This window comes from Penicillium waksmanii (genome assembly GCF_028829765.1).
Source record: "Penicillium waksmanii strain IBT 27052 chromosome Unknown utg000002l:1.0-3326099.0:1.0-3328782.0, whole genome shotgun sequence".
Taxonomy (NCBI): Eukaryota; Fungi; Ascomycota; class Eurotiomycetes; order Eurotiales; family Aspergillaceae; genus Penicillium; species Penicillium waksmanii.
Window position 1 is genome coordinate 1286316 of NW_026643249.1, and position 21415 is coordinate 1307730.

At 48.6% G+C, this 21415-nt stretch overlaps 5 protein-coding genes across 5 annotated transcripts; 4 read left to right on the forward strand and 1 right to left on the reverse strand.

Annotated features, from left to right (window-relative positions):
• Window positions 1-1910: 1910 nt before the first annotated feature.
• Window positions 1911-4406, forward strand: N7481_002158 (putative nuclear localization protein; the record flags this gene model as incomplete). The annotated part of the gene is made up of 3 exons (XM_057261377.1): window positions 1911-2010; window positions 2243-2353; window positions 2518-4406. 3 exons carry the CDS (start codon window positions 1911-1913, stop codon window positions 4404-4406), a joined length of 2100 nt encoding a protein of 699 aa, XP_057126309.1.
• A 1675-nt stretch (window positions 4407-6081) lies between these two features.
• Window positions 6082-7718, forward strand: N7481_002159 (uncharacterized protein; the record flags this gene model as incomplete). The annotated part of the gene is made up of 5 exons (XM_057261378.1): window positions 6082-6631; window positions 6770-7071; window positions 7152-7267; window positions 7345-7611; window positions 7673-7718. 5 exons carry the CDS (start codon window positions 6082-6084, stop codon window positions 7716-7718), a joined length of 1281 nt encoding a protein of 426 aa, XP_057126310.1.
• A 3735-nt stretch (window positions 7719-11453) lies between these two features.
• On the forward strand, window positions 11454-13341 carry N7481_002160 (glycoside hydrolase family 18 protein; the record flags this gene model as incomplete). The annotated part of the gene is made up of 5 exons (XM_057261379.1): window positions 11454-11562; window positions 11624-11686; window positions 11743-11756; window positions 11811-11938; window positions 11988-13341. 5 exons carry the CDS (start codon window positions 11454-11456, stop codon window positions 13339-13341), a joined length of 1668 nt encoding a protein of 555 aa, XP_057126311.1.
• A 647-nt stretch (window positions 13342-13988) lies between these two features.
• Window positions 13989-17237, reverse strand: N7481_002161 (putative plasma membrane H(+)ATPase; the record flags this gene model as incomplete). Its single annotated transcript, XM_057261380.1, has 4 exons — window positions 13989-15695; window positions 15762-16484; window positions 16550-16773; window positions 16835-17237. The coding sequence occupies 4 exons, from the start codon at window positions 17235-17237 to the stop codon at window positions 13989-13991; spliced, it is 3057 nt and encodes a 1018-aa protein (XP_057126312.1).
• A 1767-nt stretch (window positions 17238-19004) lies between these two features.
• Window positions 19005-19973, forward strand: N7481_002162 (BTB/POZ domain-containing protein; the record flags this gene model as incomplete). Its single annotated transcript, XM_057261381.1, has 2 exons — window positions 19005-19181; window positions 19233-19973. 2 exons carry the CDS (start codon window positions 19005-19007, stop codon window positions 19971-19973), a joined length of 918 nt encoding a protein of 305 aa, XP_057126313.1.
• Between the last annotated feature and the right edge of the window lie 1442 nt (window positions 19974-21415).

A 21415-nucleotide genomic window follows, 5' to 3' on the forward strand; every position in this document is an offset into this window, starting at 1 on the left:
TTCAGGACATGATGGCCGCATGAGCATTAATACTCTGGAGTATCCTCATCAGCCACTAGTTCGGAATAGTCGTTAGTCCAACTCATCCGGCTGACAAGATGCGGCCTGAGCTCCTCTCCCGGCCATCTCCAAAGATCTCATTCATCCTGTCCCTTTTTTTTCCGGGAATATTGCCCGGAGGGAGAAGAAGAGTGAGCGAGGGAGCGAAGTCGGCGCAAAAACAAGGAATGGTCATCTTCCTTGTTTGCTGGTTCTCTTCGGACTATGGTTGCTAGTACTAGTTAGTATGTAGGTCAGTATCCATGACCGCTAGTGTTGTCGACCCGATTAGATCCGGCTGCGCGTCGTCAATGCGGATTGGCTATCATCTTGGGTTTTTGCAGAAACGAAGGGTCCATGCCCCGCCCTCGTCGCGAATTATGCATGGCCTTGGCCGAGCTCAGAGTGGTTGTATCATCCGGACCAAGGTTCTCCCCCGCGGCATTCTAAGTAGATCACAGTCGATCACGTATTTCTTCCTCTTGTGCTTTTCTAACCCTTCATTGCTTTACGTCTGCCTAGGTAATAGATTTTAAGACACCTCAAGTTACACAGTCTAGGTCGGTCGAGTGCGATCAGGGCCCTTGGAGACCTATCACAGCTAGCAGTGTCTCTCACTGTGTGATGGAAGCGCGAAAAGAGTCAAAAAAGGCACGACCTGAGAATTGAATAAAAGGAAGACAGGGTCCAGGTTGCTTTATAGTCTAGAACTTGCAATATTTTCCAAGGGTACACTGACTCGGACCCATCGTCTTATTTAGCCTTTATCTATTTTTCTGTCCCCTTTTTGCGAATTCCCTCTATTCATTGTTATTTCCATTGGCTTTATTTTTTCCCTGCGTCCCTCGCGGAATGGTCGATTTTCAAACCCTTTTGTACTACGGTTACTCCCCCCCTTCTTTCTCCTGTCCACGCAGGGTCCTAAATCTGCCAACCCCATCTTCGATCGTGGTGTTACGTCGGGAAAATCGAGGGAAAATTGGCTGAAGCCAAAAAGAGAAAAGGGAAAAAAATAAAAAAGCACAAAAATCAATAAGACAAGGAATAAGCCCCAAAAAGACGAAGAACCGAGTTAAGAGGTGCAAAGCCCGGTTTCACGACGATCTCATTTGTCTTTTTTACCCCTCCAGCCCCGACGCCGCGCGCCATACCCGCAACCCGGCACGTTTCTTAGAACAAAAGGAACTTGCTCCCAGATTGAATCCTTCAAGGCACCAATATCCGATCATTCCTATGCACTGGGCTCGGCAGATCCCGCCTTGTTGCTCGTGCCCGTCTTTTGGGCGGATGATGAGCTAGCGGGATTTGATACTTATTATTTTCTTCATTATTTATTATTCATTATTCATACCTACGGCGACCATTAATCATACTTCCCCAGCCTCGTGACCAATCACGCGACGCTATCCACGTTCCCCTCCTCACGGTATTCCATCTTTTCACAGGACCCGGTGCAGGCCCTGTGGATACAAGATAGCCTTGGTAGCGGCATATCCAGAATATCCACAGGTTCCAGAATATCGACAGCCTGAGGCCCAAAATATCGACCTCTATCAAAGTATCAAGAGTGAAGTATATATTACTCACGTGCTCTCACGTGCCACACGTGAATCAGGCAGAAAATTCAGGCTTTCAGGCACCAACTCTCACCGCCTCGCCCCTCTCAAACCCAAAGCCATCAACCACATCCAAAAGCTCCAGTTTGACCTCCAACCTTTCCCGCCGATCGACCTCAAGAGGCCGGAGCTTTCGCTGCATGCAAGCTTAACCCTACCCGCTTTCTTGCGCGTTTCTCCTCCCCCTCCATCGCGACATATTCGACGCGCTTTCTCGCGGCCTGCGCTGCCGTCCGACTCCCGTGCCTTTTGACTATGTATGGCACGCCTCACTCTCTCAACACGATGAACGGAATGGGAGGAGAGGTCGTTGATGGCTCGGGAACCATCGATCCGGCAAATTTGAGCAACTCTGGTATGTTTAGTTGTTTCTCTTTGCGCTCTGTTCTTGTCCCCTTTCGCGCCATCGTGTTCGATCTTGCTTCTATCGCGACTTATCTTTGGCGCAAACCCCCGACCCCCTCGCACGCACACGATCGCTTTCTTGCGATTCGTCCTAGATCGCGTGCGCGCAACTTCCCTTGACCATATTTTTGCATTCTATCACCATTTCCCTGTCGCCCGCCTTCAAACTGATACCCCGCTAGTCTCTGGTCTACCGGCACCATCCCCTGCTGAACCAAGTCCCCGTGGTGTCAAGCGTAGTCGCACCCCTGATCACAGTGGAAATGGACATACAGAAGGAGATCAGGATGATGGTACGTGCCTCATGGGCAGAGAATGTGCTGTCGTGTTGCCTTTCGAAAAGCCATCGTGTCCGCATCTTTCTGTCGCTTGTCATGTTCTTTTGTTCGGTCGCATTTGGCTTTAGATTCTTTCGGTGGGCTGGACTAACTCGTTATTTTTTTCCTTCTTCAAACAGAGGACCACAGCCGTCGCAAGCGCGGTCGTCCCCCAAAGACGCCGCGAGCAAGCTCCAGCGAGCATCCGACCACAGGCACCCCGATACAAACGCCGCAGATGCAAGCCCGGCCGCTTCCTCATCAGTCTGCCGGGTCACCACAGCTCGCTTCGCCTCCGGATAAGGTAACACCGACAAAGACACTAGTAAAGGCACTTCCGACCGTCCGAGACCACACTTCCGACCAGTTGAACGATGAAGGCGATGAATATATCCCCAAGGAATTCGATGAAGCAGGAGAGACAAAGGTGGATGCTATGGGATATCCGCAGGGAAATCGTGAATACAAGTGTCGGACATTCCGTGTACCCAACCGAGGCGAAAAGCTCTTCATGCTGGCGACAGAGTGCGCGAGGGTCTTGAACTACCGTGATTCGTACCTACTGTTCAACAAAAATCGATCTTTGCACAAGATTATCGCATCTCAGATCGAGAAAGACGACCTGATCCAGCAGGATATCCTTCCGTATTCTTATCGATCTCGCCAAATTGCGATCGTGTCTGCTAGATCCATGTTCCGCCAGTTCGGTAGTCGAGTGGTTGCCAACGGTCGACGGGTTCGGGATGACTATTGGGAGAGCAAGGCCAGGAAACAGGGTTTCACTGAAGAAGATATGGCAGGCGAGAAGCGTCCCGGTGCTGCTAAGACTAGGGATGGAGCAGCCACCGAAACTGAACGTCACAATACGCTACCGGCACTCCCACATAACGATGTTATCTTCAGCAGTGTCGTCGAGGCCCTGCCTCCAGGTCTCTCGTTAGATGTGACTGATGCTACTGCCCTGGGACAACTCCCCATGATCCATATGGCGACGACAGACGACCATCGTCTACGGGACTACATGTCACATCAACAGGCGCGCCAGGAATTAACAGGTCAACCCTATCAAGATCGCACGCAAACTAGTACCGGCGCAGAAATCATTCACCAGGCTCAGACTGCCGCCGACTTCAACCGGGCTCTGGGAGCTCAACGAAACCTCCGCTTGAAAGGGCTCGAAGAATTCTACAGCAAACCACGGGAAGCACCTGAAACGGATCAGCCACAGTCAAGCACCGCTCTCGATTCCGGTCTTTCTGTATCGCAACCTCTTCAAACTGCTCAGGTTCCTCCCGCAGGAATAGCAAACCCTGTTCAGGCGCAGCCTGTGATGCCCCATCATCAACAGCCCATGATGGCTCAGCAAGCTTACGCCCAACATCAGCACCAACAAGCTATTGCGCAGTCTCCCGTTCGAGGTATCCCGACGGGCATGCGACCCGACCTCATGCACCAACGATCCAACCCATCTATGCCCGCCGGTGTAGCGCAGGCCCCTTACGGGTATCCTTCGCAGCAGCAGCAGCAGCAACAGCAGCAGATGTGGGGTCAACCTCCTCCGCAACCACAACCCTCACCCATACCTTCAGGCGCCCAAGGTGTCGGCATGCCTCAATATGCCCAGCAAATGGCAGCTGCTCCCCAGCAGGCACCATCACCAATCCACCATGCCCAACAGCCTCACCAATCTCCCCGCAACCAACACCGCCCATCTGTGCCGCAGATGCAGCAACAATTTCAGATGCAACATCCGCAAGCGCAACAACAAGCCATGGGACAAATGTACCCTGGCGGAGCCCCTGCTGGATACCCCGCGATGCCGCGAGGGATGTACCCCTCGAGTCAAGCCGGCCCTGGCGGACAAGCCTATATGGGCCAACCTCAACAACACTCCGGTATGGCGGTCAACATGGGGGCTGCTGGTATGCCTGGGTGGCCACCTGGCACTGGGCCTGGCGGAGCCATGCAGCCCGGTCAACCCCAGCCAGGTCAATCAGGCAGCCCGCTTGGAGGATGGTCAGGATACTAGATTCCAGCTTGGCGTTATCTAGAATGGGCATTTTCCAAGGGACTTGATACTCCTCTCCGTTTTCATCTCAGCATCACAGAGACGCCCCTTTTGTTTGATTTCTGGCCCTTGCTCTCCCCCATTCCTTTCCTTTTGTTCCTTTTGGTCACGTTTCGATGTTGTGTATGTTCTTCTCTTTCTGACGCCCCCTTGCATATCGTATCTGCTTGTGTGCAAATCCCTCGACGAAGAGGGGGAGTTCTTCGATAATGTTAATCCGGGCCAACCTCCCTATACCCTCTTGTTGTACCCGCTTGGGCTCGATTCTCGATCGAGATACCCGTTTTGCTCTTTTTATTCTTATGTGTCCATTTCTCTCCACTTTGTTCCTGTCGCATTCGGCGTTTTCCCGTTGACTGAATTTGACTTGACCTGGCGTTGATGATATTACCGATTGGTTTTACAGGATTACTATGAGTATGTACTTTTTTTATTGTTGAAATCTTTCTGTGAATCTTTATTCTTCCTTAATTTCTCTCTATACATGGTCGTTTATAGAGGGATGTATGGGTTTTCCTTGATAGCATGGAATTGAAGTTCCATCAAATGGTTTGTTTCATTTAGGGCAAAGCCAAGCTTTGGTTGTTCGCCATTCCTCTCCTAGCAGGAACTACGTCTCCTTTACATTGGATGTACTCTTCTCTTCTCTATTCTTTTGGACTCTGCAGTCGACCTCTTGTGACTTTTTTTGTATGTTATTGCTCTTTTCGCTTGTGTATTACCCGTCTTGACTTGAGAATTCTTTTGGATTCCCCCTTTGGTTTCGCTTGTTTATTTGAGATCCGGGGTTACTCCCCTGAATGACACTTTTTTAGTCTCCTTTTGCACTTGACTCCCCTTCAGCTGTCTATATTCCGATTGTTGTTGCTTTAAGTTCTTATGTTTCTTTTTTTTTGTCTTTGCGGACCGGTCCCTTTCCCCTCTCGCTCTAATAGCCACAATTTGATAGTGACACACTGGTTTTTTTGCGGTGGTTTGTCTTGGGTAATAATAGATATGATTTTTTTTTTTGGTTCTAACTCCGGGTATGACCCCAACAACAAAAATATCAACATACTTTAAAAGTAAATGAAATGATATATATAAAAAACAAAAAATAAGCGTCCCCGGGAAGGCTCGAACTTCCAACCTCTCGATTAACAGTCGAACGCGCTAGCCAATTGCGCCACGGAGACTTGCTTGTTGAGAAGTGGCGGAAACTATTGCATCATAGCTTAAAATACTTTTAGCCGAGAATCTTCCGAATGTTGGGAAGTCAAAGTTGTTCCCCGCACGCTTCAATAGTCACACTCCCTTTACCTTTTACCTTTTACCTTTTACGTCCAGCAAACTTGAACCTTGAAATACTCTCCACCTGGGCAACATCATAACCCGCTCTACTCCGTACAAGATTTCACCAAATCCTGCTTAATCCATTCTTCCCCTGCTCGCTACGATAGGCTGTACCAGCTTCGCAATGGTCCCCACATAGATGTAACGAACACACTTGCACACCACCGCACCGCACCGGAGAGGTCCGAGCGGGGCGTCAGGGGGCAATTTTTCATTCGAACCTCACAACTAGCTTCTCCGATCATCACCCATTTGCGACTGAGTAAGGCTGGGGGAGTACACAATATCCTTGTCGACCCGAGTCATGCCGTCCGGTCAGCACTACCAGCCGGGATCCCAGTCAAGCCGGGAAGGACTCGGTGTGGGAGTCCCACCCAAGCAACCCAAATTTGTGAAGGATGCCCCGGATACCAAGACAAAGAATTTAGTCATCCGGCCCCCAGGCGACTTCCTCTGGGTAGATTATCAGGATGATAAGTCCCAAGGCCGCGAATTATCCCGTTCTAAGCAAGCTTTCGTAAGGACCCGCCATCATCGCATGCGAAGGGAGAAGCAGCTGCAACAATTAAAACCCCCTACCGATCATCAGGGTCCCTCACCGTCCGATTCAAGTTCTACTACGTCTTCTACTTCTTCTACCTCTTCTACTACGGCCACCAACCCTGCGAGAAACACTACTCGTGTGCCCAAGCATGAAGAAGATTACGATGATAATGTGCTGGAATGTCGCAACCACTATCAAGCGGCCCAGCAACGCCCATTAATAGTTAACTCCATCGGGGCTGGGGTCCTCGATGGAAGTCCTGCTCTGGCTGTCGCCATTGACCAAAATCCAAATATTTACTTCCAACATTGTGAGTATCTACTACCTACATCAAGATCACAGTCCAGTCCAGTCCTATCCAGCATTAATCTACACCCAACTTTGAATTTGATTCATTTCCGTCTGTCCTCATCTGCCAAGTGGAACTCTAGTTAACACGTTAATTCAGATCGAATTCATAGCTCAAGATCGTGCTTCCCTCTCTGCTCCAGCGGGGTGGTAGTCTGGTTTTGGCAAAAGGCCCTCGAAGATCCCGCCTTGATGCAAATTAAATTATCAATCAGCGCATCTCACCGTGCTGCGATTCTCGAATCATGTGGTGCTCCGCCGGACATGATTCGGAAGCCCGCACAGGATGCACTTCGCCTCCGCGTTGGAACGATCAAATCAGTCCAGGAGCTATTGCAACATAAAGCCAAGATATACACTGGCTCAACCATCTTTATTATTTCTCATCTTATTGTCGCAGAGGTAAGAACTTCTGTCACCGACCCTTCTCGCGAGTTCGGCTCTCGGGTCCTGTTGGAGGCTACCTGCTCACACCAATCCAGGGTATGGAAGGCAATGTCGAGGCCGTCGAAGCACATATAAATGGTATGGATAAAATAATTGCCGGGGCAGGTGGACTGGATGCTCTTGATTTTGGCCTACTGGCTATGGTTTATAGGTAAAACCCACGGCTCCTGCATACCATATAAGAGTATGTACCTCGATTTTAGGACACATCTAATGATCCTTTCACAGCTGCGCTTTCGTTCGAGGACTGATAACTAAATCACCACCGGCACTCTACATGTGTTCTAAATTCCAGAACAGAGTATTCAAAGAGTCCGCCTTTTTCAAACTGAACAGCCGATTTACAAAACAATCCAAACTCTCCAAGCTCGGCACCAGTTTCCTCGACTCACCATGGTCGATAGATCTTCCGCCCATGTTCAAGTCGATTATTTCCTTGTTCCAGCAGCTGGTGACCTATTACGAGAACTTGGACATCGTCGTTGCCGAACCGATGTCCGTTGAAAATGACTGTTTACTATTTTTGGGTTATCGGCTACTGGCTCTACCATATCAGTGTGAGCTCTCGCCGTTTCAAGAAACGCTGCGACTCACAATTTTGACCTACGCATCTATAAGAGTTTGGAGCTTTTACGGCATGGCTTGTTTGGAAGCTCATACCGAGACGCTACGACAAAGCCTACTCGGGAGTCTTCCGGTGATTCAAAGTACTGCTCCCGACCTACTGTTTTGGTCTCTCTTCATAGGCAGTCTTGCGTCCAGAGGAATGAGATGCCATCCGTGGTTTCTGACTCGCCTCGTGGATGCTGCAGACCAATTAGGGCTGGAAGGTTGGGATAGTGCGGTTCCAATATTAGAGCGGTTTTTCTTCGTCTGTCGGTCGAGAGATGAACCTGCCAGAGACTTGTGGAATTCCGCATTCCGGTGAGACAGGGCAGGCGGTTATTGTATAATATTAAGATCGCTCATGGTTATGAGTTAATGTGTCATGCGTTTATGATGAATATATAGCAACGAAATCCAATACTACCAGGATGGATCTATTCAAGCCCTGGAGTTCATAACTTTCCAAGATTCAAACCTTGGAATTAAAACTTCACCTTCCGAGCCCTGATATAATCTCTAGACCTAGGGTCAGGATCAATCCAAGTCGCTTATTATTAAACCCCGCGATAAATCCAAGAAATCGATGAATCCCAATCACCGCCAAAATTAAATACACTACCTTCTCCGCGATTGGTAGTCACACAATTGCCACCCTAACCAGATTCGTCAATGGTGCCGCCAATTGGGTTTTCCAGCCGCGCAAGCACAGCGCAGAACACACAAAAATTAGGCCATTCCATTCATCCCCACCCTCCCCCGTCAGCCCGCCAAAAAATACCTTCCATCACAGATGGAGAAGAAGCAAAAAGAGACGTCCCCGGGAAGGCTCGAACTTCCAACCTCTCGATTAACAGTCGAACGCGCTAGCCAATTGCGCCACGGAGACGTGCTTGTTGGAACATCGGTCGGATCTTTGGATCCATAAGGCCACGCGTCTTAGACAAAGGTGGGTCCTTGGGAAGAGCTAATCTGGCAGGGGCAAGTATTGGAACGAAGTGGCCAACACGTTGAATGATTTACCTTACGGTAGATGGGCATCGAGGTCATCTTCTATGGTTATTTTTCGTCCAGAGTTCCAGTCGTATTCCGCCTATAAAATACCCTATAGGACTGTACTCAGGCCTTGCTTCGAGATTGTACTCCTAAGGATCTAGTAGTATATAGTAAAATGTACCGAATATATATCCGTCAACTACTCTAAAGTTCAAGTAAAATTTCATTCGGTCCTACCCTACAGTGCAAGCATCCTCAAACCACTACTAATACTAAACAGACAAAACCCCTGGACGATAACTATGATTTCGAAATTCCTGACCACTAGGTGCTTGGAACATCCTAGGGCCATTGGCCCTTTCCAACCGAATCTCAGATCTGCCTGTGGCCGTGGCAATGATGGCCTTCCGGCGCGTGGCCACAAACCCAGATAATTGTGGCGGCCACTCTACCTATAGACACGGCAACAATCCAGGAGGTCTATATGCCTACTAGTTACTATCCCTAGCGATGCGCGCCCACGCCTCAATAATGTCAAAATAAATATTCAACCCAAACTTTCGATTTTAGACAGAATCCATTACGCGAGCACTTCCTCGACCAAGGGTAGATAATTAAAATGTAAAAATATGACCTCACACCGAAATATTCTGTAAAACGGGCATAAAGAGCCGAAAACAATGAAGGAGGGTGAGGGATGCGCTTGGCAAATATCCTACTAGAAGTTTCAATAGTGATCACTGACACGCTACCAGACTGTTCGTAATACGGTGCCCAAAAAATTCCAATTAGAGCCTGTATAGACAAAGCAAGCCAAAGATAGAAGAAAAAACAAAAACATACAACAGCAGGGATTCGCATGTGGTCACCCACCATACTACTAACCTGCCGGCGTGTGGCTTAAGTACGGCTGAGCGGACGGGAAGCCCTGTTCTCCACACCCTATGGTCGTATGTGCTAGACAGACCCTGACAAGGGGCTATATAGTAGACGAAGTTCGTTTACTATATAACGGACTTTGTTGGGGATCTATCTTGGTAGATCACGGCTGCGGCTGGTGTTCAAGTGTGAGGATGCTCAGATACTCATAGATCAAAAAGTATCATAGAGAATCATGCAGTGAAGTAGTAGCGGTTCGACGAAAGTAATAGCTTGAGGAGAGAGAGAAAAAGGACGAAAGCTAGATAAAGGAGGCGTGGATGCCATCTAGGCCAGGCATCAACAATGGTAACAACCCAGGCTCGTTCAAGTTACGGGCTCGCTGAAAAAAAGGTATGGAGGTCCACTCCCATTCAATTACCTTGGAATCGCTCACTTTGGTGTAGTAGTTACTAGTACATACCGCGACATGTCACCACAGAGTAACCACTACGACATATCAGGCGGCGGCTTGCTCAATATGGCTGCCGAAGCCGAGATAGTCAAAATTCCTTTCCCATAGAAATCCAACCTTGCAAACCCAGATTTCTCCCATTTCAAACACTTGCCATCTCTCACTTGAGCCAAGTCTTACTCCGCAAGAATCGTCTAATCTTTCCAAAAATGTTTAAATCATTTGGCAAAAGCAAAAAAGCAAAGATCGCCCGCGGCGACGGTGATCCCCCTCCACCATATAACCCATTAATTCCATCCAACCAATCCAACCCGGCCCGAAATAGAGAACTTCCCAAACATCTCGCGGAGAATGATTTTCTTCTCGAGGAGATGTTCCTCGAGATATTTAAAATGAACCAGGCGTTCGTTGACATAAGTGAGCTGGTAACCGAAAAATACGATCACATAGCTTCCTTTGAGGAGTTCCATCTACTGGCTGCTCGAATGTTTACAGACGCGGCTTATCGAGCTAGGAAACTCGTGGATCTTTACAAAGGGCACCCTTCATAACACCGAGTATTACCCCGGCATATGGGATTTCGCTATCATAGATGGTTTCTTGAGTTGATGCGATCGAGTTGAGGTACTACTAGCAGTTAAACTTGCTTCCTTTGAAGTCGAACACTGTACATAGGAAGAATAAACCCCCTCTGCAAAATCTCAAGGTCAATGCTCGAGGGGGAAGCTTGGAATATAATTAATTTTTCGACGTTATCTGCTCTTTTTGATGGAGGCTAGCGATGGAGAACTACAATTTTCGGAGATGAGCCTCAAATAATTCAAGTTAATCAGCTTCAAACCTGGCAATAATTGCAATCCGAATCAACATTTGAGACGGCCTAGAACATGTTTGGTGGTCGATTCTTGCGCTTCTGGACGAACATTCCCAGATCACCAGCCCGCCCCTTGACAACCACACCGGAATGCAAACTGCCCTGCGGAAGTGGAGGGAGAAACCAATGAAAATACACAGGGAAAATATTCCAGTTTAACATCAATGATCCACGCAAGCAATTCCCCTCCGGCCGGGGTGAGCCTTTGTTGTTCGGTTTGCTGGTGGGGGGGACATTGCGGCCCATACCATGCGGGATGAGAGCCAGTGCGGCCAAATGACGCAGCGAACCAGGTGGATTGTTTTTTTCAGTGGCATGCAGACTGGTAGGCAAAATGCCTCGGCGGCTCCTATTTAAGGTGTCCTTGTCACAGGGTTCCTGCGCGTGTTATCTCGCGCGTTTACGACATTTCGACCTTTCTCCTGGGCTTTGATCCCGCCGTTCCTTCTAGGGTTATAGTTTCATTTCTTTCTTTCTTTAATACTCGAAACCTCTCAACTATATTAGCCACTCTTTATATTTAACAGCACTATGCGTCGCTCTCAGACGTACATTTCCTGGTCCTTGCTGCTGGCCTCCTTGGGTGGAGCTCAAGCAAAGCTTGACTTGAACTCGAGTTCTAACGTTGTTGTTTACTGGGGTAAGAGAGAAATCACGACAGGAGCAAAATAATGTTACTGACTAAAGACTGCGTTTAAAAGGTCAAAACTCATTGCAAGGAAAGGGCGGAGAGAACCAGAAGCCACTGGGCCATTACTGCGAGGGTGAGTAATTGGAGGCATGGCAGACATCAAGACATCGAAACTAACATGTCTGACAGATGACAATATCGACGTATGAAAATTTGAGCCAGGAAGTCTAATCGGGATAGCTAACAGAGAGATATAGGTTCTTCCCATCGCATTCGACATGATGATCAACGGACCTGGTGGTGCTCCCGAGATTGACTTTGCTGTCACATCTCAGGATTGCGAAGTGTTTGAGGGGACTCAACTGAAGCACTGCCCAAAGATTGGGTACGTATGACCGGTGATACAACCCCTGCGACAAACTAACATTCGGCAGTGAGGACATCAAAAAGTGCCAAGAGAAGGGAAAAACCATTCTCTTGTCCATCGGCGGTGCCACTTACAGCGAGGGCGGCTTCAAGAGCGAGGATGATGCAAAAGCTGGAGCTCAGTTGATGTGGGAGACCTTTGGTCCCGTCAAGGAAGGCTCCAAAATGAAGCGTCCCTTTGATGATGCCGCCCTCGATGGATTCGACTTCGACTTCGAATCCAGCGTAACGCACATGGCCCCCTTCGCCAACGAGCTCCGCGCCCTGATGAACAAAGAGACCGATAGAAAATACTTCTTGACTGCTGCCCCTCAATGCCCATACCCTGACCAAGCCGACAAGGACATTCTCAACGGCCCCGTGGATATCGATGCCATCTGGGTGCAGTTCTACAACAACTACTGCGGCGTCAACAACTTCAACAAGGATGCCACGAGCTCCAAGTATAACTTCGAAGAATGGGATAACTGGGCCAAGACCGTCTCTAAGAACAAGGATGTCAAGGTCATCATTGGTGTCCCCGCCGATACAACCGCCGCCAGCACGGGATACATCCCAGCCGACCAGCTGGTCGATGTGATCGAGTACTCGAAGAAGTTCGAGAGTTTCGGCGGTGTTATGATGTGGGATGTAACACAGGCATATGCAAATGATGGATTTATTGACACCGTAGTCAAGGCCCTGGGTGATGGCAGTGGTGATTCTGGTTCGTCGTCGTCGTCCACCTCGGCGTCGACCACGGCGTCTGCAGCTACGTCCACTAACTCACCGAATACCTCGTCCTCTTCCAATGCACCCGGCTCCTCGTCCTCCTCTTCCTCCTCATCTGCATCTGGATCCTCGTCCAGTGAGCCCGAAATGCCGACTCCCACCGCGCAGACAACGACGACTACCGACGCTCCGGCTAAGCCAACGACTACATCGACCAAGAATTCTGCTACCGAACCTGCTACCGAACCTGCTCCCAAGCCAACCAAGACTTCGGCCTCGACTTTGACGGAGACGGCTGCTGCACCCACCGCTGACTCGACGACTTCGACTTCGTCTTCGACGGAGACAGCTGCCGCACCCACCGCTGACTCGACAGCTACGGCACCCCCAGCCACTACCACCACGCCTGCGCCCAAGCCGCCTGCCGAGGACGCCGATGACAACGACGACAACATGCCTGTCTCCCCCGATTACGACCCTATTTCCGATATGTCGGATATTGCCGAGGGTGCCGGTGCTGCTGGATCTGCTCTTCTGGGCTCTGATCTCTTCGGCCTGCTGAAAGGTCTTCAACAGGCCAACAGTCCTGTCATGAATGTGGCCCATGGCCTAACTAAGAATCTTCGATTCGCCAAACGCATTCGGAACTAGGTTAGGTGGAGAATTTTCGCTCTGATAGGCGTTCCAATCAAGGAGGAATTGAAGGAGGGGGCAGTATGGAGTATTTCCTTCTCTCCCAATTCTCGCATCACCTGCAAGACTTTTGGTCTCCGTTCCCTTTCTGATCTCACTCCTTCTACTACCACTTTCGCCATATCATGTACTTTCTTATTTACTCTCCTTGATACCCGTAATTCATAATCTAATTTTCTACTGGAATCGAATTCATCTAGTCAGCAGCTATTTGAGTTTGCGTAAATGTTGTTGTTACATGCCAGTGCCCGGGCTTCAGTTAATCCCAATCCAACACCATGTTATCCAGTAGTGGGTAAACCAATTGATTAACAAAAACCGTGACTGCCCAGAGCTACTATGTTACAACCTTGATTAAATTACCTGAAAGAAAGAAATTGAAAACAATTAAGATTCAAAAAAGTGCGAAAAACTTCGACCCTACATTCATATTCCCTCTCCATCCGAAAACGCCAGGCAGGAAAAAAAAGAAGGAGAAAAGGACATAGAAATTTAAACCCTAGATCTAGGCAAAATAAACGAAAGCGAGCAAGGAGATGACCATATCCCTTGGAATGACCCCTGGTGACACTTGAATGAAGTCCCACATAATCCTACCAGCCCCTTCACTCAACATCTTCCTCCTCCTTGCTAGCCGCCAGGAAGTAGCGGCCCTTCGGCTTACCAGGCTCTTCATACTCGACAGTCAAGCGGGCCAGGTGACCGAGCAGATTCTCAATCTTGATTTCACCCTTGCTACGCTTAACGCGACCAAGATCATCAAGCCACTTGATCTTGTTGAGAACGAAGTAGACGAGTGCGATAACTATTTCCACGCCGAGGCTGTAACCCCAGACTCGAACAACAGTCACGATATCGGTCCAACCGTTAGTTGTCTCGACAAATTTATCCGGGGGATTCGTCTTCATATCCTGGTTCGTAAACCAGCCGAATAAGCAGAAAATCGTAGCGAGAGCGTCGACTCCGAGAATGGCGGTTACCAGCTGAAACGACGGCCATGTGTCACTGCCGCGTGTGACGAAAATGAGCCAGTTCTCTGTGAGCGCGACCTCCAGGAAAAGCACTTCTTGAATCGAACCCCAGTTTTGGATGATGCCTCCGCTAGGTAGAAACATACTACCACGCACCACCCACGTACCCAGGGCAAGGAGAATACCCAGAAGCACGGATATGAACCAAATTTTCGGGAGTTGCCATTCCACAGGGCGTAGCTCGAACGATGCATTATCGTAGGCCACGGCCACAGTTGCCAAGTCGGCAAAAAGAGCCAAGAAAACGATCAATTCGACACGAATGCTTTCGTTGAGAATAATCATCGAAGTCACAAGGTAAATCTCAAGGTGCAAGCAAAGAGCAATACGATACTGGATGTATGCTTTCATGCGGTGGAAGATCTGACGCGCAACCTTGATCGAGTCGATAATAGTCGACAAGCCAGGCTCAAGAAACACAATGTCAGATGCAGATTGTGCGGCTTCAGATGCACCTTCCACGGCTATGCCACAATCGGCTTTTTTCAGCGACGGTGCATCGTTCACACCATCACCTGTCATGGCTGTTAGATGTCCACGTTCCTGAAGCATTTGGACCACTTGGTACTTGTGCTCAGGGAAAACTTCTGCAAATCCGTCGGCTTTTTCGACCAGATCGCTTGCCATTGCGCCACTGAGGCCACCATGGATGAGCTTGTCAGAATTGTAAACTTTGGTGCCGAGTGCCAGCATTTTGCAAGTTTCCTTTGCAATAGCAATAGCATCACCGGTCAACATTTTCACACTGATTCCGAGGTTCTGGGCTTCACTGATCGTCTGGGCCGTATCTTCACGAGGTGGATCGAACATAGGCAACATTCCGAGCAAAGTCCAGTCCTCACCATCTTTCTGAACAGCAACACCGAGCGAGCGGAAGCCTCGGTGGGCGAACTCTTGTGCCTTGGCCTTGTACAGATCTGCGACCTCCTTCGAGCAGTTTGTGAGCTGAAGAACTGCTTTAGGAGCGCCCTTTGTGCAAGTGTAGCGAGTTCCATCACAGCTGGCGACTGTAACGATTCGCTTTGACACTGGATCAAATGGCGTGAACTTTTCAGTCGTCCATCCGCGACGCAGAATTTCACGAGCCCGAGGATATTGTCGCAGTGTCAATACCGTCACTTTGTCAATTGGATCTAACGATTCAATGTTGTGGGAAGATGCTAGAGCCGCGACGGCAAACATCCAGTCGATGTCAACACCCTCAGCCACATAGGGATCTCGAATACTCAGTTTATTGGCAGTCAGAGTACCGGTCTTGTCAGAACAGAGAATATCAACACCCTAGTAGTGGTTAGTACAGATCGCATGATCTGAACCCGGTGGACATTTGTTTGGGGCAGCACTCACTGCAAGCGATTCGATGGCGGTTAGCTTTTGGACGATTGCCTTCTTCTTCGCAAGATACGCGGCACCGACAGCCATAGTTGTAGTGGTAACGACAGGAAGACCGACAGGAACGCCGATAATCAGCAATGATAAGGTGTAGTGAAGTAGAGTCTGCTGTCCAGGAGAGGCAATGGGGATATGGCGGAAGAAACCACCAATCCAGGCGGCGAGGATCCACGCCATGACAAGAACCAAGAGCGATGTTCCAATATTGTCCATGACAAGCTCAAAGTGACCAGCACCCTTTGCAGATTGGACCATGCTAGCGGTGCGACCAACGAATGATGTCTTCGCAGGGGCCTGAACAACAGCATATGATTTGCCTCGCTTACACCCGGTCGTGTAGTAGATCACATCGCCCATGTAGCGGTCGACGGCCAAAGACTCTCCAGTGATCGCAGAGTGATCGCAAGCAAGAATGGGATATCCGCGCTTTCGAGTCTTTGGCTGTGGAGATCCCTCACCATCTTCGCCCTCTTTGGTGGCGTCGGTAGCGTCGGCATTGTCTACAGGCTGGGAAGTTTGCACTTCCTTATTCTGCTCATCCTCATCCTCAGTCTCGGATCCACCACCGAGCATGCCTTGCTCTTGGAGTTGATTGAACTCTTCCCAGCCGTTGGGATCTTTGAAATCACAGATGACTTTGGAGTCGGCCGGAACCACTTGGCCTTCGCCGACAATGATCTAGATGTTTCGTTAGCCGTTGACACAGTCGTAAATGGTTGTTCAATATTATTGGATTTACTTACCACGTCCCCAGGGACCAGTTCACGAGCCAGAACCTCTTGTTGGGTATTGTCTCGGATGACAATAGCACGCATGGCAATATCACCTTTGAGGCTGGCGACTACATCGGCAGCTTGCTTCTCCTGGTACCAACCGACAGCTGCGTTCAGACAAAGGATGCCGATGATTACACCGAAATCAACCCAGTCCTCTAGACCGGCAGCTAGCAAGACAGCCAGCTCCATGACTATTCACAACGGGGTTAATACTGTTGATACCATGTGGGACAAGAGTTGGGGTCGACTCACCGTAAAGGATGGGACCTTGGAAGTACGAGAGGATCTTGGCAATGGGGTTCTCTTTCTCAGAGACGAGTTCGTTCCAGCCCGAACGGCGACGACGAGTGTTGACTTCCTCGCTCGATAGACCCTTGTGGATATCGGTGATGAGCCAATCATCGGGAAAAGCTAGACCTTTGATGTCCACTTTTTGAACGTGCACCTTTCGCTTTTTCCATGGAGCGTACCAGAGGCGTTTTTCCTCAACATCGGCATCTTCTGCGGCGAGGGCACTGGCATCTTTGTAGGTCGACACATACTTAACAAGCTTTCCATACTCGTCCAGTGTAGCCCAGTCTTCTTTCAAGGAAGCGCGCGAGATACGAGAGCCACGGCGCCCGTCAGTACGTTCGGCGTCACCCTGGCTCGCCATCCTGGCAAGAGGGTTTACCTTTTCACGAGAAGCTCAAAAATGGCGATGAGGGGAGATGTTTGATGTATGAGTGGAGAGAAAGGAGGAGGGTCTCCAAAAGAGAGACGAGGAAAAAGAGAGAGTGCGGGAGGAAGAAAAGGAAGAAGAGGAAGAAGAGAAACAAGAAGAGGGCGTGTTTGTACACAGCGAAGGAGATGACGTCCTTGCCGGATGTGCACCACCGAGCAAAGTACAACTGGAACTGCAACAAAAAAGAACACCAATTGGTCTTCTTTACACACTACCGTGAGGAAAATTCAGAATATTTCACAGTTCAAGTTCTCCCGCTCCCCCCCTCAGTCACTCATGCTGACGTCGATACTAGGAAGCATTCGGCACTACACGATACTATGATACCATACTTCCAATCGGCTTTAAGGTACCAACTCAATTTAGCTACCATTGACCGATATTGACCTATGAGACGACTTGTCTACTCAGATGAACCTTCTCAAGAACAGGCCGTTGCTCAAAACCATGGTCATGGAAAGGGTCCAGCCAGTACAATTGCCGAGATGGGGTTTCATCCATGGATACACGCGAGGTTTCCATTCATTCCATCAACAAGCTGCAGTGGAATAGTTTAGAGGGAAGGGGAGAGAAAGAGAGAGAGAGAGAGAGGGAGAGAGTTGCAAAACAACAAGTTCAGATGCTGTAGCAACTTCGTTGTATCTATACCTCCGAGTGGAGTCGCGGGGAGATCGCCATTTAGCGTCACCCTCTGCACCCCGTCATTGGCCCGCTTTTTCTAACTTTCCGACAGCTCGCCCACACACATCCAGAGTCTCGCGGTACTATCTCTGGCTCGCTAGGCTAGCGTACCATCGCGGATAGGGTATTGTTGACTGACCCACCTCAATGTCCACCCGACGTCATGTGTAGATAGGACTCCGCTGAATGCCGGTCACCACGATTATCCCATGAGTGGAAACTTCCAGGTTTTTTAGAGGTTAGTCCTGGAGCGTGTATCCAACGGATCAAAAAGTCTTGGCTATTGTCACACTTGGGGGAAATGACCAGCGAATTTGGGATATACAAGAAGAGCTACGCTCAGGGAACGAAGAGATCCGCAACCTTTAGAGGAAATTAAGATAACTTTGCCCAACATCGGCTTGCAAAAGATGCAAGAGAAAGTACGGCTGGTACGTTGAATACTCCAACAGGGTTCCAATCAATCTTCGTTGCCATGAATGCCGTGAAATCCAATGAATGACCGAGTGCGGGTGCGGATGCGGATCGGAGGGACGTTGCGCAAACGCATCCCTACTTGACAATGACAATCTGATGGCCAATTCGATGCTCAATACAATTATAATCTCTTGGACACTCGAGTGGCCAGCCTGGGAATCAATACCGTGCCCAACTCAAATATCCATCTTGTTCAAGTAGTAACTTCATCCTATACAAACCAGTGGACAATTTTGGTCGTGATTGTTTCACGTGGCTTTATGCTCGAGGTAGAGCTGTTAGATACAGGCATGACTAAAATAACCGCTCAGTACTACTATCCAACTTGGTTTGCAATCTCGTTCAAGCTTCTCGATTACTACCATCCGACCCCAACTGACCTGCGTGTCTTTCCGTTTTGGAAGTGTAGGGTTGTTGCCTACCACAAATTCACTACCTTACCTACCACTCCCATTTCAATCCTCTTCTCTTCATCCCAATCTTACGATCCACCTCCCGCATTCGACTCGAAAACATCATCCACCTTGGATTTGTCTCATTATGACTACGGTCAGGATGGCTCCAACACCCGAAAACAGCTACCTGCTAGATGCATTTCTTCAAGGAACGTACTCTGACATGAAGATCACCTGTGGGGATTTCACCTTCAATGTCCATCGCCTTGTAGTCTGCTCTCAATCATCCTTTTTGGAAGGTGCCCTGCGCGGTGGGTTCAAAGTAAGAGCACTTCCATTTCCATATTCACGGACAGGGGCTGACTCGAAAAAGGAGTCAATCAACGGCGTCATTGACCTACCTGACGACGATATCGAGTGCGTCGAGCGCATACTTTCTTTTCTCTATGTCAAGGACTACAACGAGACCGGTCATACTATGGACCTCAAGTCCCAGCTCAACTCGACTGCAACAGATACCTCTCAGCACCCATCGGCATCTGTCCCTCAAGGAGCCCTCAACAATATCGACGTCTACATCGCGGCTGACAAGTTTGGGATTTCCAGCTTGAAGAAGTTCTCAGGGGCAAGAGTCAAGAGCTGGATGAGATGCAATGTCAACATAGAATCCAGCGCCTTTATGACTGCAGCGAACAAAATCCTGGACTGTGGTCCTGACTATGCCATCGACCCTACCCTCGAAGATTATCTTGTCGAAGCAATTTCGGAGAGTTTTTCCAATTCCCTTGTGAATCAGGCACTTGGTAATGATTTTTTTCCTTTGATTCGGAAATCTGGGGTCCTCGGCGCAGCACTTGTGGAGAGATTGCAGGCCTTTAACAAGCAGAACACCACTGAATGGAAGAAGAAAGACACTGAATCGAAAAAGAATGAAGCGAAATCCCAAGTTCGTATCAGAGACATGGAGACTCGCTTAGCAGCTTTTTCGCGGGCAGCAGGAAAACTCCGGGCAACCACGAAGTGCAAGAGTCCAAGTTGCTCAGCGAGTGAGAAGTTCATTGACGAGGTGGGTATTGTCAAAGTTCGCTGCTGCAAATGCAATACGGAGCAATAAATGGAGATATGGAATAAAATTGAGACCGAGACTGAGACCGAGCTCGATTGACAATAGTAGAATTCAAATTTTCCAGTCATTCCAATGATTAGCATAGGAACCAATATTCAAACATTTACTAGTATCTTGTTCAAGTAGGAATAGTACCATGGTCTTCTTGAGATCAATTAGTAGTAGACAATCCACTCCGGTGGTTGGTTCTGGTCGCGCTTGTTTCGTGCCGCTTCAACTCTTGCTCGGGGTAGACCTGCCAACTCAATGCTGCTATTATCCTACTATACTGCTTAAGCGGGCTATATTGCAAGCATTCAAAGTGTCTTGATTTTCCCTTGCAGCACATATTGCATTCAAGTTGCTTCGTAAATATCCTGATTCTCTTTGTGCTACAAAAGCCTTCCTCTTTGTTTTGCTGATCCCTAGATCTTTACTTCTGTTGAACTACACATTGCTTTATTTTACAAATATTTATAGATACATAATACTAGTGAGGTACCGGTCTTATTGACGATACTATCAAAAGGCCTAACAGTTAGAAGACACTACAAATAGTATATAAGGACGTACTTAATTAAATACAGTTAAAGCGCTTTAGAAAGTAACTCAAGCAAAAACATGTGGCCCCTGCGGTCAGTTGGCAACAATGTCACCGACCTATAAGTGATTTTCGCCATAGTTCCCAAGTAATTAGTATTAAGGCTGACCATCATGGAGAAATGATTTGGACACCTTTCCCCTTCAAATAACAACCTTTAAGTGTTCTCCTCTATCTATTACCCACCATCTCCAGCGGCCGTGCCAGACGCGCACTAGCTGGAATCCTTCTTATGTTCCTCTGTTTCACTACAAGGGACTAGTATCTCTGGCCAAATCTCCAAACTAAATCTAGACTGATATACACCGGTAGAACTCTTTTTTATATACTCATATCAATTTACCAATCAAATTTTACTCAAGTAAAGTTGTCCTAACAGAAAATAGCAGATAAATTGGTCCAGTAATTGTGGCCTCCCTTTCGGGAAGATGGGCATATCTACCTGCTCAGCCCTGCAACCAGAAGCTCTTCATCTCACTTTTTGTCTTCTATCTACTTAGGTGATATTCTTCCCTCCTTCTCTTCACCTCACTTCTCTTCACCTTTCTACACGGGTGATCTTCTTCTCCCCCTTCTCTTCACCTCACTTCATTCTCCTTCAAGTTCCTACCCGATATTCTTCCCTCCTTCTCTTCTCGATTGAGGTCTCTTTAAAAAAGATGGCATCAACAGCTGAGAGCAGCCGCATGCTATGCATGTTTATTTCTGGCAAATATTCCGACATGAAGGTCAAATGTGGCGGGGTCACGTTCGATGTTCATCGCATCGTTTTGTGTTCCTAGTCTCACTTTTTTGAGGGCGCAATGAACAGTGGATACAAGGTATGAGCTGTCTAGTTATTCATCTGATT